This window comes from Crocodylus porosus, unplaced genomic scaffold, assembly GCF_001723895.1.
Source record: "Crocodylus porosus isolate Cpor-Errol unplaced genomic scaffold, CroPor_comp1, whole genome shotgun sequence".
Classification (NCBI taxonomy): domain Eukaryota; kingdom Metazoa; phylum Chordata; order Crocodylia; family Crocodylidae; genus Crocodylus; species Crocodylus porosus.
Genome location: NW_017728915.1, coordinates 37148871 through 37166616, shown reverse-complemented (window position 1 = coordinate 37166616; position 17746 = coordinate 37148871). Strand labels below are relative to the sequence as shown.

At 57.4% G+C, this 17746-nt stretch overlaps 2 protein-coding genes across 8 annotated transcripts in view; one reads left to right on the top strand and one right to left on the bottom strand.

Annotated features, from left to right (window-relative positions):
* GSE1 (Gse1 coiled-coil protein) overlaps nt 1–10040 on the top strand; it is a 133628-nt gene extending 123588 nt beyond the window's left edge. For 3 of the 7 annotated variants that reach the window (XM_019535977.1, XM_019535974.1, XM_019535978.1), the window contains exons 11-17: nt 320–590; nt 1172–1279; nt 1595–1957; nt 3410–3694; nt 5335–5438; nt 6227–6357; nt 6693–10040. In XM_019535977.1, coding sequence (XP_019391522.1) covers nt 320–590; nt 1172–1279; nt 1595–1957; nt 3410–3694; nt 5335–5438; nt 6227–6357; nt 6693–6933 — 1503 coding nt within the window. In that variant the 3' untranslated portion in view covers nt 6934–10040. Of the gene's footprint in view, nt 1–319; nt 591–1171; nt 1280–1594; nt 1958–3409; nt 3695–5334; nt 5439–6226 lie in introns of all 7 variants that reach the window. The other 4 variants (XR_002101295.1, XM_019535975.1, XM_019535979.1 and 1 more) reach the window with 4 other exon arrangements.
* Nucleotides 10041–10665: 625 nt separating this feature from the next.
* Nucleotides 10666–15127, bottom strand: GINS2 (GINS complex subunit 2). Its single transcript, XM_019535981.1, has 5 exons — nt 14996–15127; nt 14434–14548; nt 13352–13451; nt 12176–12302; nt 10666–11817 (listed from the first exon to the last, which is right to left on the bottom strand). The coding sequence occupies exons 1-5, from the start codon at nt 15083–15085 to the stop codon at nt 11692–11694; spliced, it is 558 nt and encodes a 185-aa protein (XP_019391526.1). The 5' UTR covers nt 15086–15127; the 3' UTR covers nt 10666–11691.
* Between the last annotated feature and the right edge of the window lie 2619 nt (nt 15128–17746).

Genomic DNA, 17746 nt, shown 5'->3' with positions numbered 1-17746 from the left:
TGCCTTAGCTCCCAGCCTGGGGACACCCCACCCACACTGCAGACCGCGCTCTCTGCTAGGCTTGGCGCATATCTCTAATGCAATGAGTGCCCCTGGGTGCTCCCTGATCCCTTCGCGCGGACCTCCAGACCCACCCCTCTTTTGGCTGGGTCCCGTCTGCAGCCACCACCCCATTGACTATAGTGCTGGGGGCTCCTGGAGGGGTGGCGGGGCTGTGGGATGGATGCTTCCCCCACGGAGCAAGCTAGGAGCCTGCGGTGGAGCCCGTGGGTCCCTGCAGCCGCTCAGGGCCCTGCCCCTTCCCCGTCACCCCCTGCAGAAGCTGGAGTTCCTGCAGCTCTTCGGCCTGACCACGCAGCAGCAGAAGGAGGAGCTGCTGACCCAGAAGCGGCGCAAGCGGCGGCGGATGCTGCGGGAGCGGAGCCCCTCGCCCCCGACGGTGCAGAGCAAGCGCCGGACGCCCTCGCCCCGCCTGGCGCTCTCCACCCGCTACAGCCCCGACGAGATGAACAACAGCCCCAACTTCGAGGAGAAGAAGCGGTTCCTCACCATGTTCAACCTCACCCACATCAGCGCCGAGAAGAGGAAAGGTGAGCGAGGCCGGCTCCCGACTGCGGCAGTGCTGAGCAGAGCGGCGCAGAGCTGGTGCAGGGTGGAGCAGTGTCCTTCTTGCTGTCCTTCGACACACCCTGCCTTCCCAGTTTGATTCCCACTGGTCGGGGGGAGCCAGCATTGGGTTCCCAGCCCCTTGGGAGGTCAGGCCTGGCTGGGAACAAGGGTTGCGTGTGCCAGCCAGAGCTGCTCCCTTCACTCTCCATCCTGCTCCAGGCTGCCTGGCTCTGCTCAGCACCTGAACCCCTTAATGCCAGGGCTTCCCCTCTGCCTTGACACCTCAGCACCCTGGGAGACCTCCCTTAGGACATCAGCAGGGAGAAACCAGACTGGCAGCCATGCAGCCCTGATGGCCTTGTGCCAGCACGCATCGGGCTGTTCCCGGTGTTACCGGCTTTGCCAGCTCAGCCAGGCCAGCACAGTGGCAGGCGTCCCTCCCTCCTGCCCCCTGCCCCTGCCCCCGTCATGGCTCTGCCTCATGCCAGGGGCTGCCGGGCAGGTTCCCGGCCCTTGTAAAGTTGCCCCGTGTGGCTCCAGCCCTCCGCTTCCCGCCCCGCAGATAAGGAGAAGCTGGTGGAGCTGCTGCACGCCATGAAGCAGAAGAGCACGCCGGCCGCCGTGGTGGTGAAGAGCTCCCCGCGGGACAGCCCCAACACCACGCCGACCGGTATGGGGCAGGGCAGGCGCTGCTTGCTGGGGACAGGAGTGAGGCCTGGCTCCCACTATGGGCACAGGGTCCTGGGGATGAAGGGATGCGCCTCGCATGATGGGGCCTCTGGTGCTTCTGCCCCTCCAGATTGGCAAGAGCAGGCTCCAGGCAGCTGCCAGCCAGAGGCTGGCTCAAGCCTTTTGCAGGGCCAAGGGGGGATTTAACCTCTGCCCCTGGCTCAAGCCCAGAAGCCCTGGGTGCTGCACAGGGGCAGACAGCCTTGCTCTGCTTCCCAGCCCCACAGCTCATGCTGCTCTATTTGCTTTCCCCAAGAGCCTGCAATGCAGCAGCTCCCCGTGGATCCAGACAAACCTGTGGGCATCGCTGCCTCCCTGCCCGACGTGCCGAAGCCTGCCGAGCCCAGCCGGTTAGAGCCGCCCAGACCCCCAGGGGCCAAGGAGCCGGCTCCTGCCCCGGCTGAGAAGCCCAAGCTCAGTGATGGGCACATGGGGAAGAAGAGCCTGAGCATCCTCAACTACGTGCGGGGCCCCATAGCCAAGGACATCCCCGTGCCACTGTCCCACAATGTCAACGGGAAGAGCAAGCCCTGGGAGCCCTTCATGGCGGAGGAGTTTGCGCACCAGTTCCACGAGTCCGTGCTGCAGTCCACGCAGAAGGCACTGCAGAAGCACAAAGGTAACAGGCCTCTGGGGGCAGAGGGGTGTGGAGATAGGAGCTCAGCCCCTAGCACTCCTGGCTCCAACCTGGGCCCTGGCCTTGAATCTGCACCTGCCTTTCCCCCCACAAAAGAGTTTTTTTTGCACGCGCAAAAGCCAAAGACAGCAGTTGCATTATCTGCACGGTCTCTGGCACCTGGACATTAGGGTACCGCATCCGCACAGGCCGGTCCACACATCCCAAGGAGGTTTGTGTGCATAGAGCAATGTGTGCGCGCACAACCTGCCGAGCCAGCACAGAGGGGAGCATGTTCAGAGCCTCTGGCTGCCGGGCTGGTGTCTCTTACATCTTCCCAAGGGAGAGCCGTGGCCACAACTGTTAGCGGAGAGGAGCCATCCATCACGTGAATACTCACCACAGACAGATAGGGGAAGGCTCCATTAAGCGGCTTCTAGAAGTTCCCAGGAAATTATCGATGCATCTGTGCTTTCCCATCCCCTTGAAACAGCCTCAGCAATTACAGTAGAAGGTAAAAAAAATAAAATAAAAAGGATGGGAACTTCAGGACAGACACTGAAAATACAGCTCGTTTCCTGAAGAGCTCGTTAACGCCGACAGGCAGGAGTGGAGGAAATAAAGTTACTCCAGTGTGTAGGGAGCAGCTGTTAACGGAAAGGGAATCAAGGCGCTGGAGAATGCCAGAGAGGAGTGGCATGCTAAACACAGGCCGGGGGGCCGTAAATGTTTGCGGCGCCCGAGTCAGAGCGAGAGCCGTTAAAACCCACCGGAGTCGTCTCCAGCACTGGTTGAGGGGAGTTAGTTAATCTTGGAGATAAATGGATGCCTCGAGGGAAGCCAGTTTGCTGCTGGGATGTGGGCAAAAAGCATGATTGCAGGGCAGGCTACTAGGCACCCAACTGGGCTCCAGGGGCTGCTAGGCTGAGCTCTGTGTGACCCCTTGGGGGCTCGTCCCGAGTCCTCTGGGGCAGCTGGGGGCTTGGCTCTGAGGTGGTGTCGGTAACACAGGCCCTATGGCATGTGCAGAGTGGTCCTATGGTGACGGGACGAATGCAGCAGGGTCGTCTTGCCCTGCCCTTGGCTGTCTCCTCACCCCACCATCAGCAGGTGCAACCCGTTACGCCCTGATGAGATTAGCTGGCCAGTGTGACCCCACGCAACTTAGCCACCCAGGATGCTGAGCAGGCACTGGTGCTGAGCAGTGCTTTGCCAGCTCGGGTGGGAGCCGGGCTGAGGAAGCATGCAGCCCGGCTACAGCGGGGCTCCTGCGTGTGCATGCCAGCGTGTGTGCCGAGATGCCCATGCGGCACAGGGACAGCCATCCATCCTGATACCCAGAAGCAAGGCTGATCACAGGGGTCTCCCTGCCGGGCCAGGGTGGGCCCCAGGTGATGTCTGGGGAGCAGGGTGCCATGCTGGTCCCCGGTCCTCACGCTCCAGTCTCTCTTGCAGGCAGTGCGGCCGCGCTGACCGCTGAGCAGAACCACAAGGTGGACGCCTCCATCCACTACAACATTCCCGAGCTCCAGGCCTCCAGCCGGGTCCCCCTGCCCCAGCAGAATGGGCAGCCTGATGCCCAGCCCCCGCGCAAGGGGCTCGTCCCCCCCGAGCACGACAAGGACTCCGACTTGGAGGGAGAGGAGGAGGACGAGGAGGAGGAGGAGGAGGACGAGTGCCCCCGGCCCAAGTGGCAGGGGATCGAGGCCATCTTCGAAGCCTACCAGGAGCACATAGAAGGTAGGGGACCTGCACCCAGACGTCACTTGCATTGCAATCTCGCTCTCAGAGCCATGGCTCAGCATTGCGGCTTCTCTCCTTCCTCGCTCCCAGCTCTGACCTTGGCTGGAGTGAAAAGGGAATGGGCAGGTCGTGGCTCCAGAAGAGCCGTCAGAGCTGCTCGGGGCTTCTGGAGCCTCTCAGAGCATCTGTCCCTAGCCTGGGTGGATCACTGGGCACCTCAGCATCCCCCAGTTCTGCAGTGGGGATTAAAACTCTGCCCAGGGCTGGGGAATTGCATGGGGGGACACACGGGCGGGCAGAGACACCAGGCGCTGTGCAAATCCACTGCTGCAGCCCAGCATCTGCTCTTGGGGGACCGAGCCGAAGGCAAAGAGCGCAAAGTCCCTCGACATTTCCCTCCTTGGCCGCCTGCTTTGTATTCTCCCAGCGCATCTAAAAATGGGCTGCTCCCGGGCAGGCTGGCACCGCGGCGGGGCAGGCAGTGCAGGTGTTGTGCTCGCTCCCTTTGGTGCGCCCCAGGCCCTCGGCTCCGGTGGCTGCTGTCCCCAGAGGCTATGAGTCATTGCCTTCGCTGTGGTGGCACAGTGGGGTTTGCATCCTGCCTCATTACCGTGCGGCATCACAGCTGAGCCCAAGGGGAAGGCCGATGTGGGCAGATAAACAGAGCAGGGGCTGGAAGGGGGCTGCTTTTCCCACACAGTCCTTGACCCAGTCCTGCAGCCCCCCCTCTCCTGCCAGCCCGAACGATGACGCAGGTGCTCGTGCGTGCTGCTACCATTACCCCTCCATGATTAACCAGGGACCCAAATCCCCAGCATTGTAGCGGCAGCCACAGCCCAGCAGCTCTGTGCCCCCACTTGGCTTTGCATTCATTCCCCATCCCCCAGTTTACTCGCTGGGCTCGAACCAACAGCCCCCAGTGCCCCAACCACCACCGCCTCCCTGCGCACGATATCGCAGCAATAAATCCTTCACTAGCGTGTGCGGCCCTGCGATGCCGCCGATAATCTGGAAGTTAATTACGCCTCACTTCCTCAGTGCCTGTGAATTGGGTTTAAATGTCTGGCAGGCAAGGGGAAGGCGCTACGAGCCCTGTTGGAGCAGCGTCTGCAGGGCCTGTCCCCTCCCCAAGCTGCGCGTTCGGTTTAGAGCAGTTCTTGCCTTTACAAAGCCACGAGGCTCTAGCCCTGGGCCTGGAAGATGGAGGCTGGGGGCTTGGGTATAGAGTCATTGTAAGTGTGCTTTATGGATGTCCCCAGGACACAGGGTGGCCCTGCAGGGAGAGGGACCTGGTGCTTCTCTGATGTAGCCAGCCACCACTGGCCCGTGCTGGAGAACACACCAGCGACCAGCATAGATGCCAGGCACAAGGCCTAGGCAAAGGGATGTGGCACAGGAGGCCTCTGCTACCCACGGGCCGCTGGGTTCAAGCTGCCTCTCTTCACGCTCTGTGCTGTAGCCTGTAGGACCGTCACGGTGGGTGAAGCTGGATGCAGAGAGGCTAAGACACCGTCTGATGTTAGGGGGGAGGCAGGGCTGGTGCATGAATGTAAGAGCCCCAGGCGTGACCCAAGACTAGCCAGGGCCACGGGTGGCCGACCACGCGCCGTGACTGAATGCATCTCCTCTGCTTGCAGAACAAAACCTGGAACGGCAGGTGCTGCAGACCCAGTGCCGCCGGCTGGAGGCCCAGCAGTACAGCCTCAGTCTGACGGCCGAGCAGCTGTCCCACAGCATGGCGGTGAGTGGGGCTGGCGCCGGGGGTAGACACTAGTGGGAGCCCAGGCAGAGGGAGGCTGCGGCTTATCCATGGGCCGTGCTGATTCTCAAGGCAGCTGCAATGAGCTGGTGCCCACTTGGTTGCAGCTTGGGCATGCGTACACCTGCTCGAGCCAGTGGCCGGGGACACTGCGAGCAGCACAGCTCTGGGGTGGCAGGGGAACAGCTGTGCCACCTTGCATGCAGACCACAGGGTGTCACAAGCTTTCCTTCACCTTCCTGCCTTCTCAGTGAGAGGCCGGCTGCAGGGTTTGCAGCCCCTGGGACTGGGGAAGGGACGGGGCTGACGGAAGGGAACAAGAGTGGAAGAAATACAAGTGCTGCAAAGCAAATCTTGCTTACTTGGGGGACCTGCAGCTCGTGGCCCGTCTTCTGTCACATCCCCTTCTATAAGCCAGCTGCCTTCAGTTCCCCAGCCCCGATGCCCTGGTGCCAACCGATAGCCGAGCCACCCGGGGGCAAGCTGTCAACACGCGCCTGGCACTGGAGAACGCGTGGCTGTGGCTTCATAGAAACAACCCCACCAGCTTTGCCACTGCAACCTGCTGGCTTGAGGGCTACGCCGAAATAAAAGGGGCTGTGTTGGGTGTGCAGAGATGAGACTCCAGCCTTTCAATGCTTCCCCCGTGAAATTAGGCCAGATCGCGCCCCCACTGCGGAGCTGGGTGGAAGAGAGGTGCTACTCTTTCCCCGTCACATTCAACAGCCTGTAGTGATCATATCTTTTTCCCGACCCACCCTCCTTTGCAGGAATTAAGGACCCAGAAGCAGAAGATTGTCTCGGAAAGGGAGCGACTTCAGGCCGAACTAGATCACTTGAGAAAGTGCCTTGCGTTGCCTGCAATGCAGTGGTCTAGGGGTTACTTCAAGGGTTACCCCAGGTGACGCCCCTTGCACTAGCCTGAACCTATAGTATAGAAATAATAATCTATTTTATTACCTGGAATATTTAATATTTTTCACTGGGAGGTTTGAAGCTAAAAAAAAAAACAAACAAAACAAAACGGAGAATGTGCCATGCATGAAGCAAAGGATACTGGGATCCCGACACACTCACCCCGTGCTCTCCACGTCCACGCAGCCGAGTCTCTGTAGCCACACGCGGCCGAGGCGAGGGCCAGGCTCCTTTCCAGGGGTTGGATTTTTTTTTTTCTCCTCCTTCCCCCTCCCTTCCCACCCCCAACTCTTTGATTTGTTTTTAAATCCGCCGATAAAGACGCCACCACCAACACTACGAGAACGCAGAACGCTTCTTTCGTTGCCATATCCGTACAACTGCTGTACCTACCGCGAGGCTGGCCCGGGGTCGTCGCCGCGTCACTCCAGCCGAAAGGCCACGCTGGGAAGAGACCGCGCCGCGTATCCGGGGCCGCGGCGAGCCGTGGGAGGGATCCGCTGAGCCAGGAGCCCTGGGAGGAGCGAACCGCCACGGCGAGCCCCCACGAGCCTGCCTTTAAGTCAATGGGCTTTCCACTGGAAATGCACTTTGCTCCAAGCAAATAAAGCGAATAAACAAACTGAAGGTACCTTCTTATTACTGCTGGGCTGGGGGGGAGGGAGTGGATTGTACAGGCGCTGGAAACACCCCCCCCCAACACCCACACCCCCGGAGGCACCCCCCCGATGCTGTCTCGCCCCCGGCCCCCGCGGGTGACGTTTTCATACGGAGTCTGACGATTTTGCAATTTCAAAAAAAAAAAGCCTAAAAGGTGCTTCAGCCTTGTACTGTATATATTAAAGAAGTTTTGTATGTTTTTATTCCTTTAATTATTGGTATAAAGCTTGCCCTTTTTAATATGGTTCTGCTTTTTTTTTTTTTTTTTTTCCCTTTTCTTTCCTTGCGAAGAAGAAGAGAGTCCCCTGCTTCCCGTGTTTTGTACTGCTGCCAGTCAGGACGGCCACCACTGATTTAAGAGACAAAAAAAAGCCCAGCCTGCTTCCCCCCTGCGGCTGGGCTAGCACACCCGGGCCTGTGCTCCGTGTAGCACTGGTTGCCCGTACAGAAACGGCTGCTACTAGAAGGCCAGGAATTCCTTCCCAGCCCTGTCCCTGGTGGTTCCCACTTCACCCCCGCTTCTCCAGCAACTGGGAAAGGTTGGTGCCAGCTGCGCCCCGCTGCGTTGAAGCGGGGGGGTGTGGGAACAAGCACGGCGGGCCGGCTTTACTAGCAAGAGGAGTCTGCTGCAGGGCAGAAGCTTGCCAGGGGCAGGGCAGCAGGGGTGGAGAGCGCCAGCGATGGGAGGCTGGGCAGGAAGGTCTCCCAGTGAGCCTGTAATCCCGGTAGCACCCTGGCATAGGAAGACCTCTCTTGCTGCTTCCTCCACTGAAGGACTGGGGCTGAGGATTGCTTCCACTTCTCTGATGAAATCTCATGTTACCTTTTCACCGCTCTCTTGCCCCGCAGGTAAGGGCACAGAGGGAAAAAAGCCAGCCCAGGCTCCCCACACTAGGGCTGGAAAGCCCACGCCCTGGGTGCTGAGGCAGCCTGCCCAAGGTGCCCTGCCCCTGCACCCGCTGCTGGCATTTTGCTTTGGCATCCTGGCAGCTGCCACCAAGCAGGCAAGCAGCTGGATCCATTGTGCTGCTCCTGGGGGAAGTGCCAGCTCCAACAGGCCCCAGCTCACGCGGGGCTAAAGGCTGGGCTCTCCCCTGCCTGAAGGATCTTGCAGCTCCATGCTTGCAGCTGTCGCTGGCAAGTGCTTTCCAAGCTCCCGCGGAGCTGAGGCAGCAGCCGCTAGGATGGCAGAGCAGAGAGGCCTGGGTCTTAGCTGCGGCACTGGGTTCCTTAAACCCTCAGGCAATGGCTTGCTGCTTTTCACAGCAGGAGACAGAGATTCCTGCGCCCTCAACCATGGCCAAGACAATCAGAACAAAGCAAAGCCTGTCCTGCAGCACGGCTGGGGAAAGCGTCCCCCAGCCTGACTGCTCTCTAGCCCCTTTTCTTTCTCCTTGGTACTTAGTGCAGTGCAAACACTGAGCCTCCAGGCAAGCAGCCCTCCTTGGCTTATTGCCAGGCCAGTGCTGCCTGCAGACAGGGTAGGGCAGGCCAACCGCATTTGAGGTCCTTTTGCCTCCAAAAGCTGAGCAGAAGATGCGGCCGAAGCCACAAGCATGATTCTCCTTTGCTATAGGGCTGCCGCTGTCTTTCACGTGAGATGGAGCAGGAGAAACCCCCTCAGCCCAGCAGAGAGGGAGTACAGGGAGACACGTGGCATGGGCAGCATCAGAGTGGAGGCCACCCACTGCTGTCACCCCATTTACAGGAGGCGACTTTGCGCCTCCGCAACTAGGAAGGTTTATTTTTCGGTACCTGTTTGCAAAGGGACCTGTGGTGCCTGTCCACAGCAGGTCCAGCCAAATTCAGGTCCACCGGCGGGTACAGAAGTGCCAGGCATCCCCTTTGCTCCGGGTGGGATGGTTGCAAGTGTTGCCTCTTGCTCGAGTCATAGACGCTTTGCACTTTGTTCCTTTTTTACCCCACACCTTGACCCTTTCCTCACGAGGCTGCCACCCCACCCCAATGCACCTGAAAAGCAAAGCTGCCTCTCTTCTGCTTGCTGCTAGCAGTCGGGAGGTGCCTGGCAGGGTAGTTCAGGTGGCAACACCTGTAGCTGTCACACAACTGCCAGGAGGAAAAGCCGTGCCCAGCTCTTCATGATGCAGGCGGCCAGGACTCGAACACAGCATGTGGCAAAAACAGGGCCGGCTTCAGTCTCTTTCCCAGTCCTCGTACACCCAGAATCTGAGCAGGGGCTTTGGGAAACACAGACGGGAGACAGCACCATTTGGGGGCCTTTGCAAAGCGGCTTTCCAAACCAGTTTTTTTAAAAAAAAGCTCATGTGTTGGCAATGGTTTTAACATACCAAAAAGCAGCCCGCCCTTGCAAGAGCAGAGAGACTTCGCCACTTTAAACCCAGCTTGTGTAGGCAGCCTTTGGCCCGCGAGCGGCCGACTCAGATGGCAGCATGTATTTTTAAACACAAGAGAAAAACTAGAACCTGTGTTAACCACTGTCCTGTCCCCCCGCTCCCAGATTGTGAGACGTAACCTTCATTGGTGAGCTCTCCATCCTCACTGGTACGCGGCAGAGGGCTTGTGCCAGTGCCCTGGTAGGTGGCAGCAGTTAGGAGCCTGGTCTGATCCCTACCCTCCTTGGCAGCAATTCCTGTACTTGAGACTGTTGACGTTCTGATTTTTTTTCCCTCCATATGGAAGGTGGGAGCCAATCATCACGTTCTTGACCCAGTGCTTTGGGCGTCTCAGAAGCACTCCCCTCGCTCTCCCCTGCTCCCGGGGCTGTGGCCCCCTGGTTCTGCTTATTTGTGTGTTCCCTGTGCAGAACGGCTAGAAAACAGAGCACAGGAGAGTGGGTGTGAGGATGCCCGGGGCCTGCTGGGGGCAGTTTAGATGCTGTGAAAGACAAATTAAACCTGTTCTAAGTGTACTTGTTTGGATTAATTGTAATGTAATATATTCTTGGTGAATGTAGTACTTAGGTATTTATGAATATATTGCTGTAATTTCTGACAACATCCAAAAAAAATAAACTCTTCCTAAATCACAGCTGGGATCCTTCTTCCCTCCTGCTCGCAGCTGTAACAGTCGCCTTGCTCTGCTACAAAGCCTGATGTGGGTAGGGCCCCGACTTAGCTTTGGAGGCAGACCTGACCTTAGCGTAGGAGATGGTGCCAAGGGTCAACCGGGCGGTGCAGGCTGTGGAGGCAGTGAAGGCGAGAAGGGAAGTATGCTAGCTGGGCGAGGAGGAGCAGTGAGCTCAGTATCATGCCCCCTCCTTACATCACATGAGTGCTTCACTTCCCACCACTCAATCATCCTGATAGATGTGAGTAACCAGCATCTATCTTGGAGACCCTGGCAGCTCAGGGGAGGGAAGGCTGTAGGCGCTGCGAGGCATTGGGAAAACAAGCCGGCTGCTGGAGGGGAAGGCGTGGAGGGAGTGGTGAGCTAGGGCAGCATGACCGAACACGGCTGCATGGAGCCCACAGCAGCCAGAGAGGCTTGCTGCCTGATCGCTGAAGAATGAGCCGTGTCTGTAGCCAGCTATATATGGCTTGGGGGCATTTTAGACCCCACCGTGACTAGACCAGTACATTCATGGCTGAGGCAATGCTCCAGCATATATTCAAGGGAAACCCCGAGTTCCTCTTACACAGATCAGGCGCTCCCCTTGAAACATCTTTGCCATTTATTTGCTATACAAGTATGTGTCTTCAGCTAAAAAAACCCCCAATGCACCATCTTTCAAAATCCTGTGGACTCCCCCACCTCCCAAAGGGGTTTGGACCCAGTTACTAGTCAGCCTGCTGAATGGCCCGCAGGTAGCGGCATGGCAAGAACCGCCTGCTCCATCCCCATGCTGCCCCCTTGACACTAAGAAAGTGACCCGGCTTTCCAAACCAGACACTGAAAACGGGGGAGCAAGGAGCATTTGCTGCAAAGTCCCCAGCAAGAACAGCACCCCCACCGCCTGTCAGGACTCCTTCCCTGCCAGCATGCATTGCTGCTTTGTATTTCTCCCTCACATCCATGACGTGAGCCTGGCAAGCCAGCTCTGCAGACCTCTCCATTGCCTGTCCCCAGAGACAGCGAGCAGTAGTCAGGAGTGGGTTAAGCCTGTGGTTCACTGCTAGGTGGGGACAGCTGGCACCCAACCAGGTGTTTAAACCAGCCCCTCTCCATCTTCATTTTCAGCCAGTAGCAGGCAGGGCCCTCAGGCACTCCTACATCCCCAGGGAAAGAAAGGAGCAGGTTTACTGCTGCTCCATGTAGCTGAAGCAGACAGCCCAAGCAGCAAAGCATGAGGGAGTGGGAGAAAACAACCCCTCCCCGCTGCACCCGAGTTCTGCAGCCGATTCATCTTGGCCTGGCAGCTGCACAGAAGCTGGGGGAGGGGGTCTGCCAGGCAGGCACTTTTGCTTTGCAAGGCTGTTCCAAAAGCAGGGGTGGGCTGGAAAGCTGCTGAGCAGGGAGTGCCCTGGGTTAACAGCAGCCTTGGACTAATTAGTACGCAGGCACCAGGGAACTCCTGCCTTTGTGCAGCAACTAGGCCACCTACAGCTGCCCCAAAGCCTTGGGTTTTCAGAAGGTCATGGCAGTCTGCCAGGGGCACTGAAGGAGTTTGGTGGCCTTAAGGAAGGTGCAGCAGGACTCACACATACAGTCCAAGTAGCAGCCATCACTGTCCCGTCCCAGGCTAGAAATCTTGAGACTGGGCGCTCTCGCCAGGCTGGAGACTTGTCCGCAACTTGTACATGTGATCTAAGGCTTGAGTGAGGAATGTCCCAGTCGTGTTGATCTCCATCAAGGTCAGGTTGTCCAGCTAAAGAAAAACCAAGGAGGGGGATTGTTATAGGGGAGGCCTAAGGGCTTCTGTGACAGCAAAGGCCAGCCAAAGGAAAGGAACTGGGACAGCCGCTTGAACAATGAAGACATGCATATGCCCCTTGGCTGCATCCCAAGGGGCAGGCCTAGTAGAGAGGAACATGACAACGGTGCCGTTGTCATCACACAAACTGCTGCAGCCTGGCCAAAAATGGAAGCTTAAGCATATGGCTTTAGTTCTTGACTGACCCCTGGCACATCTGTCTGTGGCTCTGATCGGCCAAAGACCTGCACAATCACAGCGCATCTTGGCCACCCGTGGAAGGGACTAGCAAGCCTTTCGATCCACCCCGTACCTTGGCATGGGCTTCCTGCTGCCTGACAAAGCTGTCCGCAGACAGCCGCAGCTTTGCGATGCGCGTGTCCCAGGTATCCTTCACCAGTGTTCGGATTTCATCTGCTCTCGGGATGTTGTCTGAGGCGCTGGAGGAGGAGGAGAGCGCAGATCAGAACAGGCTGCAAGGGACTAATACATTAAGTCACTGGCATAAGTCATGTTGGCAGCTTCTCAAACCTCGGAGGCATAAGCAGCGCAGTTTGCTTTATGAAAAAAAAAAGGAACTCAGCACTAAAAGCCAAGCTGGTGCTGCTGCTGCCGGGGCTTTTTCAGGATCGTTTATTTACCCAGAAAATCTGAACTCTGCAGCAGCATCTGGTTGGCAGCACAGTCCTTCTGCTCTGTGAGAGCCCAGCTGGTCTGAGGCCAAGGAGGTACAATAACCTGGCCAAAGTCACACATAAACAGCCAATTTAAATGGCTCAGCTGTGATGAGAGCTAGAGGTCGGCACTGTGCGCTCATCACCGACCCCACAGCTTTTAGGACCGCATGAGCTGGACCCATTGGCACAGCCCCACAGACATCCAGAGATCAAAGCAGCTCACATGAGCACAGCCACAGGTTATTGTAATGCAATGACGGGATCTGCTGAGATCTCAGGAGGAAGCAATTAATGCTTCAAGTGATCTTGAGCAGGGGCTTGAGGAGAGAAGAGTCAGTACTCAGTAAGTTACTGGCCAGCAGACCGTGCGCAATGGGAATGTTCCAGGGGACGCGAGTCCTGCCTGGGATATTCCTGACCTGTGTGTACCAGGCTAGGAAAGGACAGCACGAAGGCAGCAGACTGGGAGGAATTAGGCTGCTGGGCCTCCCGCAGCAATCGAGGGTCTGCATAAAGCCAGAGCGTGTGGCCTCTCCACCCAAGGTCAGTACACTCAGCTGCCCCTCAACAGAGCACGGGAGCCCTGATCAGACTTCATAACAAGTGACACCAGATGAACAGATCCAAAGGCTGTGATGAGCCAAGTGCTCTAGCAAAACCCTGACGTGCTCTGCGTAGGCCTCCTGCTAGAACGCTTCCCTGTGGGTCTGCAATTACATCCCCTATAAGCTCACTAGCTTTTCAGCATCATATTCCTGGGTATTTTCCCAGGGAAGAAAGTACTTCCACCTGGCTACAAGAAAGCGACTTACTAGTTTAAAAGCAGCTTGGTGAGTTCCATGTAGTAGGGACTGGGCATCGGGGTGAAGGTATCCTCCTTGCGTTCCTGATCCCGGATGGCCTCTAGCTTTTCTGAAACACATTTGGGGAGAGTCAGGCTTTTGCCAGATGCTCCACAGCTCTGGATTTATCTCCTCCTAGCAGAAGCAGCACCCTTGGACCAGGTGGAGATGGCTCCTGCAAGAGGGGAGACTGTTCTCCCGGCTCTGGTCTGGTACTCTTGGCAGCTTTACCATGGGACCCCTAGCTTGTCAGACAGAAAGTAACTCCCTTCAACCCAAAACAAGGACAAGAGGCACCGGCACTCAGCTCTGCACGCTGGGAGAAGGCCTCAAGGGGACCTTTCTGCCAAGTCGGGTCTTGGCTTGTCAATTCTATGCCCTCGGGAGTGGAGAGGAAGGTCGGACAGCGAGAGGCAGCAGCACCGAGGCACCGTCCCTGTCCCTGCTCTCAGCCACACGTTCCTCCCAAGGGGGCTGGACGGGAGGGAGCTCGGGCCCTTATTCCACCCAGCAGCATCACTGCGTGGCATCAGGGCTGCTTCTATCCCCGGTGCCCCTGCAGGATCACACATCCCCAAGTAAATGAGAGCGCCTCTGTGCTACGCAGGCACCCTACCCACAGGACGCAGCCGGAGGGGAAGGTGCTAAAGGGAGGCGAAGGAGCAATTAAAAGCAGGCTGCACGTGTACAGACACCGGAGCCCGCGACAAGCCAGTGATGGTGCTCAGGGAAGCAGGTGGCATTCCTGTCTTCCCAAAGCAAGGCACAGGGAGCGAGGACAGGGCTGGGGGTAGTATCGGAGCACTGTTTCCCTGCTGTAATGACTCCTCAGCTGGTTAAAATGCCACGACACACCGGGAACCCGTTCTAACGACGTGTCTTGGAGCCTGCCGTGGTGGAGGGCCCGGGGCTTTCTAGGTCTCGGAGGGGCCTGGTTTCACTCGCTCCGAGGATTTCCCCATTAAAGGAGAGGAACAAACGTTGCAGGATGTCCCGAGAGCCCCACGGATGAGCTCCCCCAGGCCTCAGCCCTGAGCGGCTGGTCTCCTTACCCACGTCCATCCATTCTGGAGGGATCAGGCGACACTTCTGCCTCTGCTTCAGGTTAATGGCCAGCCAGAGCGGCACCTCCATGGGCAGCCCCGGGTTAAAGGGACCCAGATCTCCCTGGAAGAGCAACAGGGGAAGCGGGGCAGACCCCAGGGTCAGGGGCTGCTTGGAGAGAGGCGGAGCCAGGCCCTGCTAGCACCCTTGGGGTGTGTGTGGGGGGACCCCATAATATCCCTGCTGGCCACGCCCTCCCTGCTGCCACCCCCACCTCCTCTGCCCCCTTTTAGCCCCGCCCCATTGTCTCAAGCCCCCCCTTCTGGACCCTCCCACAAGGCCAACTCCCAAAAGTCCTCCCTCTGGCCCCGCCCATAATAGACCCGGCCACCTCCCTCTGGCCCCGCCCCTTCTCTTCTGCCCCCAAGCCTGGCCCCGCCCCCTCTTCTGGTCCCTCCCCATAATCTGCCCCGCCCCGCCCCCAAACTTCCCCGCTCCCTCTCTTTTGCCGCCCCGTCTGGCCCCGCCCCCTCTCTTCTGGCCCCTCCCAGAAGCCCGGCCCCGGCGCACCCCGATGAGGTAGATGCGGTCCAGGCTGAAGTTGGGCACTATGGTGACCAGCTCCTTCTCGGCCAAGAACTCGGCCTCGGCCGGGTCCATCCCCGGCGCCGCGGGCGGAATCGGTACCGGAACCGGAACCGCCCAGGGAGCCCCTCCCATTGGCTGGCTGTGCGGGAAGCCCCGCCCCCTGCCTTGGACGCCAACCCCAAAACACCCCCGATTGGCTGCCTGTCTCGCGCGGTGCCCGCGGGTTGGCTCCCTCTCGCGCGCGGAGATTGGCTGAGACGCGGCTTCTGAGGGAGGGGCCGGGGAGCCTTCCAGCCGATCGCGGCTCTCCCTGAGGAGGCGCCGGCGAATCAGCGCTCTCCCTTGGCGCGTGGGCGGGGCTAAGTGTGGAGAAGGAGCGGGAGTGGCCATGGTGTTTTCCCCCCACCGTGTGTCATAGACCCTGTACTTCAGGGGAGAGTCCCCCAGAGGGGTGGGGGTAGAGAGCACCCCCACATGTCCTCAGCCTGAGGGGGGTCTTGTCCCGGCTCCATGCCAGCAATTAACCCAATTAACTAGGTTAGCCCAATGAATTGTGGGGGGTCTGTCACACCTCCGCCCTCATGGCCTTGTCACACCAATCCTGTCTGCAAGGTGCTGAGCGCCTGCTGCATCCCCAAATATAGCTCAAAGGTGTCCCCGCCAACACTGGCTGGAGGTGGGGGGAACTCTCCCTTCGGGGGTGAGCAGTACGGGGGCGAGGACACACGGCAGCATGTGCTGGGGGGCATGCAGTATATGTCTCTTGCAAGGCAGCGCCACAGCAACACCCTCGCATATGACATCACTTCCTGTTGCATCATTGGCGGCGGACACCAGCATGCCCAAGTGGGGCTGCTGATGCTTTGCCCACCTTTGATCTCACCTCTGAAGGGCCGCGGCGTGGGGCACAGCCCCAGGAGTGCCGCCGTGGAGTAGCGTCGTCATCGTTAACGTAGCGCCTCGTCAGTTGTAATGATTCCTCCCTTCCGGGCCAGGTAGATGCCTCTTCTCCTCGGTGTGTGCATCTGCACGAGACGCATAATGCGCAGTAGCCTACGCTGCGCAGTGGTGCGCTGGGCCAAAAAAGAATCGTGTTAATACGCTACCGCACGTCATGTTTCGTTAGTACAGGCGCTCTTAATTGGTTCCTGAAAAAGAAACAACAAGCGAATCGAACGGCAAGCGAAACCGAACGTTCTGATCATCCAACACGGCAACCGCAAGTGTTTTTAATGACCCGAGCGTTATAACAAAACTCGCCGAGTGCTAAGTGTATCCATTTAAAATGAGAGTTGTAGCTGATGAGTGCCAAGCGCAGCACCGTGAAGCGGGGTTGCCTGTCTTCCATTAAGTGAGTACTAAACTACTGCGCATTAGTGAACATGTAGACGCGCCTTGTGTTTGTTTAACCACAGCTTTGCAACTTTGTTCCTTGTTTTTTCCGACGAGCAGCCTGGCCAAGTGCAAGCCCATAGGCAACAGGTGGGCACAACAGCCAGGTGGGTGGAGTAAGTGGGGACATAAGGAGCTGACATGGATCAGCTTGAAAAACAGCAACCCATCTGGCAAGCCATTGTTCAGCATTGTGTAGGCATTACAGCCCAGAACTGTTTGAGAGAGGTATTTTTCTACCTCTGACCTGGACTTTGCTTGTTAATTAAAAAGAAAAGCCACCCCCAAACACTCAGCTACCAGGCCGTATTTAAGATGAAACAGAACAACAACAAAAACCCGTCAAGACACATCGAAGATGTTAATGTCCAAAGTTATGCATTGGGGGGGGGGAGGGAAAAAATAAAAATAAAAGCTTTTATCCAGGAGTGATTTAGAGTGCTGTCAGCCAGGCTGTTAGGATGTCAGGTCGTCATGGAAACAGAAAGCCTTCAAACAATATTAGCGGTGACAGGTCTATTTAATGGTGTGTTTTTGTGATCCTGTTCAAAACACCATCTATTTCTTTGCCTTGCCTCCAGCTTGTCCCAGCACGGGCAGCAACCCCAATGCAACAGGATAAATAAAAAGGCTCCGAATGTGGCGTATAATCCCCGTCACCCGCCTCCCCCCCCCACAAAGTCTTTCCTGGGGAGCCCTTTTCTTTCCTCTTGCCATCTCATCCCTACCCCAAACCACTCTCTTGCTCAGATCCGGGCCTCTAGAATTTAGACTCAAACCACTCTGCATTGCATGAATAAAAAAGGAAAATGATAGTACCCAAGTTGCGGTGATGATAATAATCCTATTTTCCGGCTGTCATTCAAAGGCCTTGTTATGTCTGGATCTGATTTCTTCTCTCTCCACTTTACCCATCCATAAAAAAAAAGACCCTCAAATCTAAGTGCTGTCCTCCCAGCAGCAGCTGCCAATAGTTCCTATTGATTGATTTGTATTGATTAATCTGTTATGGCTCCCAAATGGCTTCCCCCCCACCCTTTCTTTTTTTAATTAAGTGAATTTTGTGTTTGTGAGAAGTGCCAGACGGGTGACTCTGGGGGGCAACTCCACATATTGGCAGAACAGCAATAACATGAGGAGTAGAAGGGCTGGGGGGTGAAGGCAATTTAGATTTCCGTCCCTATTCACCTCTTTGCATCCCTGGTGAACATCAAAGTCACCAATTATTGCCTAGCTTGGAGTCGGTGATATCACTCGCTTGGAAGACATCCTTACCTGGTCCCCCTTTGAATCTTGAGCATCAACTGAAAATGAAAAGGTTTTCACAAATATCCTATTGCA